The sequence below is a fragment of the Gymnoscopelus microlampas genome (genome assembly GCF_963454915.1).
Source record: "Gymnoscopelus microlampas genome assembly, chromosome: 14".
In the NCBI taxonomy this organism is placed as follows: domain Eukaryota; kingdom Metazoa; phylum Chordata; class Actinopteri; order Myctophiformes; family Myctophidae; genus Gymnoscopelus; species Gymnoscopelus microlampas.
In genome coordinates, this window is record NC_139951.1 from 17068238 (window position 1) to 17078886 (window position 10649).

General features: G+C 41.5%; 1 protein-coding gene across 5 annotated transcripts in view; it reads right to left on the reverse strand.

Moving 5' to 3' along the window:
• Positions 1 to 10649, reverse strand: part of jmjd1cb (jumonji domain containing 1Cb) — a 191773-nt gene extending 181124 nt beyond the window's left edge. For all 5 annotated transcript variants that reach the window (XM_084079463.1, XM_084079465.1, XM_084079466.1 and 2 more), the window contains exon 1: positions 10202 to 10649. In XM_084079463.1, coding sequence (XP_083935589.1) covers positions 10202 to 10369 — 168 coding nt within the window. In that variant the 5' untranslated portion in view covers positions 10370 to 10649. The remainder of the gene's footprint in view (positions 1 to 10201) is intronic.

Genomic DNA, 10649 nt, shown 5'->3' on the forward strand with positions numbered 1-10649 from the left:
CCATTAAAGTTTTTGGTACATTAGATCACAGGGGCTATTTTGAACTCGCAACATGGAGTACTTTGTAAGGAATGATTCGCTTTATCACTGTGTATCACGCATTGACACATTATAGAATAGAATAGTACGCTAGCGCGTTATAACACAGGTAGACTAATCCACTCTAATTAGTTTAATTCACATGTCTGTCCATACAGTTTATAGGAGTAAGATCTACCACTGCCCACAGAACACTGCCAAGCTCGCCCATATTATGGTGGGTTAAGTGAGATGATTTGACAAAATGTCACTAGGAGAGAGACAGAATGGAGGACGTTTTTATTAAATTCAACAAATGTGTGATGGAAGGACAGGTCTGCTGCCAGTCATACCCTCAACAATCTCCCCCTGGTACTAACAACAAGGGTTACGGTTAGGGTTACATCAACAACACAAAGAAAATATAATTAGTTAAGAGGACAGCATACTTCTTGTGGAAATCAAGTTAGGCCAGGTCGTAAAGAGGATGCCATTGCATACAAAACGAACAAATGCAATGTTTTGGGGGTTTATTTGGCACTTCTTGCACCAGAATGATTTTCTAACCAGTGAAAATCACTGCAGATGACAGCAAGGCAAACATTCTCTGTGATTGGTCTGGAATTAATATTCCATACTGAATGCCTTTGGGCAGTGTCTTAACTAATGGGATGTCATTTTGTCTGCAGTGAACTACTTAAGGTCAAAACAATTTGACTTGTTTTGAAGTGTGCTGCCCACTTTAGTTGACAACACAGGATTAACCAAGCAACATTACAGGGTCAACTGGTGTCACACAGGCAGCCAGACAGGCAGACGTGCACAGCAGCATTCCCTCCCTCAACTCCAAGTATTCCAAGATGTGGGTCACGACCAAATGAAGATCACAGGTAACAGTTCAGATGGGTTGTTGTAAATCAGCAGCACCTCTGAGGACCTAACATCCTATTTCTCTTCAGGCTGGGAGTGTTATGGAGGAACCGGTTGGTAAACAACTGGAATGCGAACAGACGCAATACGGTGTCTAGTCCTTCCATCAAAAGGAGAGTAAGTAACACGGCCCCGGAACGACATCAACAAACCTAAGCCGCAATTGCTCGATTCAAAGGGAGGTGTTCCCAAACAGAACAAAACCGAACCTCTTCATTACTGGCTCTGGGCTGTCGGCAACGCCAAAATAGCCTTCCCCCGGATTCCTTGGTAGAACAGTCCGCAGAGGGCCAAGCCAAGCCAGCATTCCCTGGCAGTGACATTCTGAACTCCATTTGATATCTTCATTGTGTCCAAGAAAAGATCATGTCCCAAAGTGCTCCGTTTAAAGCAATGTAGCGTTCCCAGGTTAGAGGGCATGTATACTGTATTTACAGTATATTTTCACATTCGTACAATCCTAAAGGGACACATAAACCTGAACAATACTCTAAACAGCAGTGCTCGTGTTAAAATGACACAACTAAAGAACAATGCAACTATGAAAGTTTCCTTATAAAGGCGTTCCAAATGTAGGATTTTCTGTATCACATGAATTGTCACAAAGACATATATTCTTTTATCTTTTTACTCCGTGTGGGCTGCTTTCTATCACCATCATATGTTACGTTACTACCCCTATATCAGCCGAGGATTTATCTAAGATAGTCTTAGCTTATCCCGGTGGAGAGGACACGGACAGATGGAGCTACTCCAAGGCAGTGTCACTGTCTGATGATGAGCTAAGAGATAACCGGCGCCTGCCTAGTGGACAAGCTGGTCTTACTCATTCTATATTCATGCTACAGTCATTGTCTGGGTTTCTCTTATCAGTGTGAGTTATGTGTAACTCACTACTATGCTTGGTTGCTCTATAAGGCCTTTCGTTTAAAAAAGGGTTCACTACACAAATTGTATTTCATCATGAACCTTATGCTGATGCTGGATACAAAAACGAATAATTGGAAAACGATATTGAATTTGAAAAACATCAGCGCACACAAAGGATCCTCGGGACACCGTCTGAACAACTGAAAATCTTCTCTTCTCTATGAGATTGTATATGTGCTCCACAGCTCCTTTTTTCAATTTGTCAGCTAACCTTAGCGTATTGTTTGGTGCATCTCTAGGCGAGAGACATCGATGGCAAGCATAGCAACAAGCAACGCATACTGACACAAGGTGGAAGAAGGATTCAGGGCCCCTATACGGAGCCAGACACACTATGGACATTAGACTATACATATCAGCATACATGTACATGCAACTGTCAATGGAAGCCTAATCCTGCTGAGATGGAAGTACAGTAGAGCCCTGGGCTAGGGAGATAGCAGCCGTCAATGAGACGCTCAGGTCTAGTCAAGTCATTCCAACAGCATGGCAGCAGCTGGTGAGTAGTACAACCTAATGTATTCCCAGGGTTATCTGGGCAGCCTGCTAGCCTATAGGAGACTGGGCTTTATGGCTGCCTTATGTTGCACCGTGGTGTACTGTGATGTGTGAGTCTAGAGTGTGTGTGTGTGTGTGTGTGTGTGTGTGTGTGTGTGTGTGTGTGTGTGTGTGTGTGTGTGTGTGTGTGTGTGTGTGTGTGTGTGTGTGTGTGTGTGTGTGTGTGTGTGTGTGTGTGTGTGTGTGTGTGTGTGTGTGTGTGTGTGTGGTGTATGTGACAGAAAGAGAGAGAAAGAGGGGGGATGGGTAGCCCCAGTCAGCCAGCCAGCTAGCTAGCCCATCCTGGTTTCAGGTTACATTTTGTTTCCTTAGGCACCAGAAAACAAACCACTAACACTCTCAGTATCTAGTTACTGGGGCTACCAGAACACCACATAACCCTGGATAGCACATAGCACAACTCCCGAAAAAGGATACTTCTTCTAATATCGACAAATTAAACCATGCTGTTTCACTTGTGCTATCATCTCGTAACATATTATTGCCATTATTGTTGTGCTTATGACAACAGGAACACAGTGCCACTGAGCACTGGAATTAATGTGTGTAGAATGTAAAGTATACATGGAATACAATGTAAAACAGATGAATTATTCATATTGTTCATATGTTACAGCATCTAAGTGATAGTTAAATCTGTTGAAACATTTACAACGGTTGAGGAAATAAGGATCCTATACACCAAAACACTGGATCTTCCCTGCGGAAAATATCAAAGAAAAGTCACTGTAGCAGCAGAGAATAATACCATTTTATTGCTACTATGTGCCCTCTTACATCCAGGCAGGCACCAATTCAGACAATGTCATTTTGCTATCGTTTATATACTACGGCCTTGCATAGAGACCCTGCTGGGGTGTCGGCGAAAATGAAATGAGTTCAGTGGGTTCAGTTGTTACGCTGTTGTTACGCTGGCAGGCAACTAAACACGGAGACACACGATGAATACTGACAACACAAAACAACCAATGAAATAATGGTGGGGAAACAGGACATTTGGGATGTCCATTAGAAAGCAACGCGTTTGCTGTGTCCAAAAGATTTACCTAGACAAGAGAATACCTAGAAATAGATTAGAAAACAATCACTGACCTTCTAAAATGCACGGTAGAAAATGTGTTATCTATAATTTAAAAATATACTAGGTTAGCCTTTGATCTCAAAGTAGGAATAAACATTCTGAAACCTCTAATATAGAAGACGTTTCTAGATGCTGTGTTTATAAGTCATTATATTAACGTTATTATATTACATACGAGTAACAAACGGACCGGGAATTTGCCTTGACATTGTGTGTGTGTGTGTGTACACGTGGGCCCGTGTGTGTGTGTCTGTGCACACACGCACACTCATTTGGCATGGAAGTTTACAAAGCCGCGCAACACTTAAGCAGATGTCATTTTTTTGCAACAAAACATCAGCATTGATGGTTCAGCGCTTAACAAAGTATCAACCTTGGTGGCTCATAGTGCACCCAGCTTTTGGCAACAAAATATCAGCATTGATGGCTCAAGCGCCAGTAATATTTGCTAAAATGTCAGCCTTGGTCGCTCATACTGTACGGTGCACAAGTGAATGAACTAAGTGGCAAGGCTAGTTCTCATGCTCTCATCGACATTGTGTTTGAGTGTTCCATAAATCTGTCACTTGTCTACTTTCACCACACTGGCATGTCTCCTGAGCATACGTAAACCTTTAGACATAGCCTAGTAGTTAATAACACATTTCACAAAATGTCCATTGTAGCACTTCGCTTCCTGGTCGTCTTTTTTCACTGACCCAAGGAAGAAACTTGCCGCTTTTGTTTTACAACTAGGATTGTCTTAACTCTTAGTGGGTCATTCATTTTGATATCGGACCCTTCCTTTACAATCTGCTGTGACTACTGTTTTTATTCACCACCATAATGTGTTATTATACAGACTAAATGTATGTATGATATGTGACACAAAAAGGCTGTGTATTTCTGGGCTGGCAAAAAGAATAGTTTGGTGGGTTTCCATCTACCACACATTTGGGTGGTGAGCTAAAAATATTTTTGTTTGACCCTGTCCAATAAGTAAATTCACCTCCATATAAATTGTCAATATATTAGCAGTGTAACCCAATTTAGTCTACTACATGCAATGATATTTTAAACTCTCATTTCATGAATGCTAATGACAAGGTGTAGTTCATGACATGTGTTCAGATGGTAGAAGTCATAAATCAGAAACGTAACTCGCTACACCTCCTAAAAGCTATGTCGTATTTGACAGACTCTAAGGCCAAGATTAAAAGGTAAAAACAACATCTCTCCTGTCCCATGTTTATTTTTCTGTCTCTCACCTTCACATCTGTACTCTGAACCTCTGTGTTATTCTGTAACACACAGACACACACACACACACACACACACACACACACACACACACACACACACACACACACACACACACACACACACACACACACACACACACACACACACACACCATTTCCATGCCAGATTCCAGCCAGCGCAGCAGTGCGACTGCCGTGTGTGTATGTGTTCTGTATGTGGAAGGTTCTTCCCTTGTCATTCCCTGTCATTTTCTGCTGATTAGCAATACAGTTAGAGAGACACACAGTGAGAGAGAGATGACCTTAGGGCACAGCCCTGAAAATAAACTAGCACCATAGCTTGCTACTGTACTCACACACACACACACACACACACACACACATACATGTGCACAGTCTAATGGAAAACAATGGATCCTATAGGCAGTGACCTGGCTGCCCTGCTCTCCCCATTCATTGTGAATACAGATGAGCATGGCAGTTTCCCGACGAAAGTGCCAACGTGGGTTTCTGCCACTGATGAACTGTACCCCTCATTCCACCTCATCGGTGTCCCTAAAGGTCCACTACTAACTAGGTATGAGGGAATCACAACACCATTAATGGAGGACTGTATTTCACAATGCCACTCTGTGTTTCATTGCCGTCCAAACCCGAGAGCCTAAATTAGAAGGACTCCATCGTCTTTGGTGTTTATTTTCATCCAGTTCTTCCAGCCTGCACTCTTTCATGTTTGACTGAAGGACTTTATCTCCCCCACATTTCCAACTGTGTCTTTGTCCCTGCAGCCCCAATACTGGGTCACTGGAGAGGAATTTACAATGCCATTAACAGAGTTATTTTAATGCAGTGGAGTTGTAGAAGTTCTTTTTTTATTTTTTTATCCCAGGAACCAAATGAGAAATGTATTCTCTTGCCCTTCGAGTCGGCCTCATTAAAACATATTGCTACTCTTGTCAAGTGGGGGCCCGTGAGCGTGAGCGATAGGCATATTTGAGGTCCCATTGTTTAAAAAAAATGGGACCAATATTATATTCATTAATGTTATGGTCTCCCCCAGATCTCGGCTTAGAATGACTTTGAGTCATTTGCCTTGTTTACATTCTATTAGGCCGCATCTCTTTATTAAATATCCATCCAATTTATCAATAACTGGACTGTAATTACATCCACCAAACAGTAAGGTTTAAACTTCATACTACAATGCAGATGTTATGTTATAACTTACTATTTGTACCAGACATCTTCTTTAGCCTAGATATCGTTTGGCTGCAAGCCAATCAAGCTGTGCCACCTATTGCTAGTCCAGCTGTCTATTATGGGTCTACCCTGATCACTCTCTCTCACACACACTCTCACACACACACACACACACACACACACACACACACACACACACACACACACACACACACGCACACACACACACACACACGCACACACACACACACACGCACACACGCACACGCACACAAGCCAAAAGGAAGCTCAGCTAATTTATACATATAGGAAAAAAATCTAAAATCATAACATTAATACACTTTTTATTTTAATTAGTATACCTTAATATTAGATAGGTCTTCTCTACAATTTACAACTACAGCAATTTAGACATTTATCAGACGCTCTAATCCAGAGCATAGTCAAAGCAAGCTATTGCTAGTTAAGTATTACTAAGTATTACTGAGCAATCCCAGCCACACACATTATAATGTGTATCTAAATGATTATACCAATGTTATACTGTGTCGTTCAGGTACACAACTCTAAACCGAAACGGTTCCTGGATACCAGTTGCTTGCCTAGAATTATTCCGTTGTCATAGGTCTATTCTGACCAGACACTTGACAAAGACTTGACAGCTTGGCTTGACACACTTCTTCTAATCTAATCTCCAATCCTCCTCCACTGTATTCACTCAGCTAGTTAAGCCCCTTTGCTAATGAGACTGTGTCCCATTGTATGGAATTAAACCAGCACACTACTCACCGGCTAAATCACACCACGTAAAGAGCCAATTCAACATGGGAATTAGCGTTCCGGGAGAATAGCGGGTTGTTGTGTACATGCACATGAATGCATTTAATGTGCTGGGAAGAAACATTAACAACGTACAATCATGGAATAACTTCCGACGTTATCAAAGTGCCACACTGAATTGCACTGTACTTACACTACACGCTACCGTTATCACATCACACCAACGTCCATTATAGACTGGGCACAGAGAATTAACAATAAATGTCTTATTTTTCTGTTTTCTTTGTTTTATTCATATACTGTAGGTCACTTAGTGCAGTGGTTTTCAACCTTTTTTGCGTCAAGGACCCCCAAATTGACACATATTAGCCCAGGGACCCCCATTTGAAAAGATATGCCAGGGATTCAACCATTTTGATTTCTTGGGGGTCCCATCTACACACTGTAGTATCATCATCAGTGTTCATTTAACTCTGAGAGTGTACAAATGGAACCAAATGGACCCTAACGGGTCCATTTGGTTCCATTTGTACACTCTCAGACTGAGTTACAGACACACACGGGTCAATTTGGTTCCTAACTATTATTTTGTCTGGGGACCCCCTAGAACCCCCTCAAGGACCACTGGTGGTCCCCGGACCACTGGTTGAGAACCACTGACTTAGTGACATGATTTCTAAGTGCTTGATATACTATAGCTATATAAACGCTTATTATTTTGTTGTTATTATTATTATCTATTGTTATTATTTATTAACAAATAGCACACAGCTAAATTAAATAACGAAGGAGGAATTTAGCTAAACCGTGTCCAATTAAAAGGAATTAAAACCATGCACTATACTGACTGAGAACTGTTCTGAAAGGCAAACAAATGCATAAAATGTAAATAACATATTAACCCCCATATAAGAAGTGAGGTATTTTACAACGACGATGTGACCTAGTCTACATAATTAATGCTACAGTGCAACGTCAAATCTCATCACACACATTAAGACCCAATACCAGAAGGAAACAATGACCGCAGGAGATTAGCCGCCGTGAGTACGTAGTAGCAACTCATGGGTAGATTTTTGTTTTCTGAGAACAATGTACAATAAATTATCCACAAAAGACACAAAATAGAAACAATCAAATAACAGCTCTCACAGCTGAAGTGGCATTTGGCAATTTATCAACATATGCTGCAGGGGATTCTTTAGAACAAAAGGAAGCAAGGAATAAGCAAGTATGCTTTAATATAAGCACACACACTCTACTGTAAAGTCTCTGTGGTCGTTGGAGAAAGATTTGTCAGGGCAAATATTCATTGTTTGTTCGCTTTGGCCCGTTGACAAGATGTGAATGTCAATGTTCAATTGAGGGGAAGGGATCAGAGTAACTTAAGTATTGCCAGGCTTTTTTTTTCTCTCCCGTCTTTTTCTTTTTTTTTACTGGACTGCAGTCTTAATTGTAATCGGAATGTAATAATGACATTTAAACACATAATCCAGACCTGTGTGATTTAACAATGCTTTGGACATGACAACAAAAAGGTGTTTACATAAAATGACAGAGAGTATATTTTATAGTCAGACAGACTGGGCATTGTTCAGCAGAAAAGCTAGTTTAAAAAAAAAATGTTTTTACAAGTCATGGAATTCCTGCGTCCGTGTCCAAGTCGGAGCAAGGGTTGTTGTCCATCAGACAGACACACAGACACACACACAGACAGACAGACAAGCCTATCACCAGAAATACCCCCCACCCCCAAAACTGTTTACTGTACATATTTTTCTCTTTGATTACAACTCGTTTATATGATGTTTTTGCATAGTATTGTATATTTGTCCGTCACTAAATGTTTCTGTGAATTGAATACACAGGACACCAATGGAAACAACCCATAGTGCTTTCATGGGTTCAATCCTTTTAGCATTGTATTCGTATTAAACTGTAATAAAGTATTCAATCAATCAATCAAAAAAACAAGACTGACAGACAGACACAGGGCTTTTGGTCCAGCACAATGTCCAACTAAACGTGTTATTCTGGCTAATAACCACGAGGCAGTGGGGATTAGTTTAATGCAAAGGCTATAGGGGGGGTAAATCTAGAAGGCTAACGTTACCACCGTCAGCTGATCTGCAGCACAGGGGCAGATTATTGTCATTATTCTATTCAGCCAGTTCTCCATGCAGGCTGGAATTCCCAAACCATGTCTCTCAAAGGGAGACACAGACACAGTCCGATGAAAACAGCCTGGTTACAGCAATTGTTTTATTTTCTTATTTAAGTCCTTCGAGAAAGCTAGTGGTGTGTTGATGCCTCTCTGGTCCTCAGACCCTACAATTCCCACACCAAATGCATTGTATTACAGCCTACTTCCCACAGCTAACTGTCAATCTATAAACATCCTTCTTTTCACAATTCCATGACAGAAAAAACATACATTTACTTTGATTTGACAGCAGTCAAATGCGCGCCTGGACTAACATGAACAAGCCCTTGCTTGGGGGGGTTTACAGCTTTCAACAACCCCCCTACTGGTTGTCTATCTGTGAATAATAATGGCAGCTCGGTCGGTCCAATGATAAGTCACAATAACACACTGTCACCTGAACAATGCTCTATAAAATGACCAGGAATGTGTCCAAGTGACGATGACATTCACTGTCACCTGAAAGTGTTTGTCTAAGAATGACCAGGGGAGGTTTTTCTGCTCAAGTCCACCAACAAGAAAAGGAAAACTCACTCAATTCAAGCCAACGCTGCCTTGTCTTGGCAAATGATTATGTATTTTCAAGTGTGGAAATACACAATTTTCGCGGCGCGAAAATTTCATATAAATAAATAAATTTAAAGCATTTTTAGAGACCCAGGTTTTTTTTTCCTTTCTCCCCCCATTTGCTTTGCATGTAGCGGACAGTGTTGCCAGGTTACAAGAGAAAAATAAGCAACTTGGTATATGAAAACAACCCCAAAAGCCCTTCGCCCTTTAAACATAATACATTGTCTATTTGAAAATAGCAGATCTACAGGCACATCTACGCGATGCGACGCGTTGTGAGCTTGCAGATCAGCCATTACAAAAAATAAAAAATAAATCTTGAAATTAATTTTTGAAAAGGTGGAATATTTTTGAAACATTTTAACACAAATCTTGTATGGAGGTCCCTGCTCCCCGGCACAAACTATTTTCAAATAGGGGTCTGTGGACAAATACATATTAATTTAGGGGTCCATGACAAGAAAAATGTTTGAGAACCACTGCTTTAAACAACACTAGGACACAAGCCCAAATAAGCAACTAGACTTTAGAAACAAGCCCTAAAAAAACCGCAACCACCAATACCGTATTTACAAGCAACTTCACAGAAAGAGAAGCCCAAAAGTCGCTTATAATAAGCCGACATGGCAACGCTGACAGAGAGCTACAAACACATAATAATAATTCCCTGCTTCTCCGGTTCTTTCTTACCGTGAGGTCTGGGTTGTCGTTGTCACGGTGGCTGACGGCTCGGATCACCCCGGTCCTCCACGGCCAGCGACCGATGTCGGCGATCTCGGGTGGCCCTTCCGTCCCGCCGCTGACAACACAGAGGAACCGCTTCCCGACCAGCTCCGGCCGCCGAGCTTCGACTGCCATGGTCGGCCTCTACGGCTTGGTCCAAAACCCCCTCTCTGTCTCAGTGTCTCTCGGGCTCTCTCTCTCTCGGAAAAACTTACGACCACGACGCCCTCACAGACCTGTCATTTAACTACATTAAAAGAGGAAAAACCCCCACTCTTGAAAGAACCCTGGAAAGAAATTATTGAGAAGTTATTTGTCACCAAAATAAGCTACAAAACATTAAACAACCCGGGGGATTTAAATGGTTGCAGTCAGTCTCTCTCCACCCGCAAAATATAGTCAGTGTCTCTCTTCT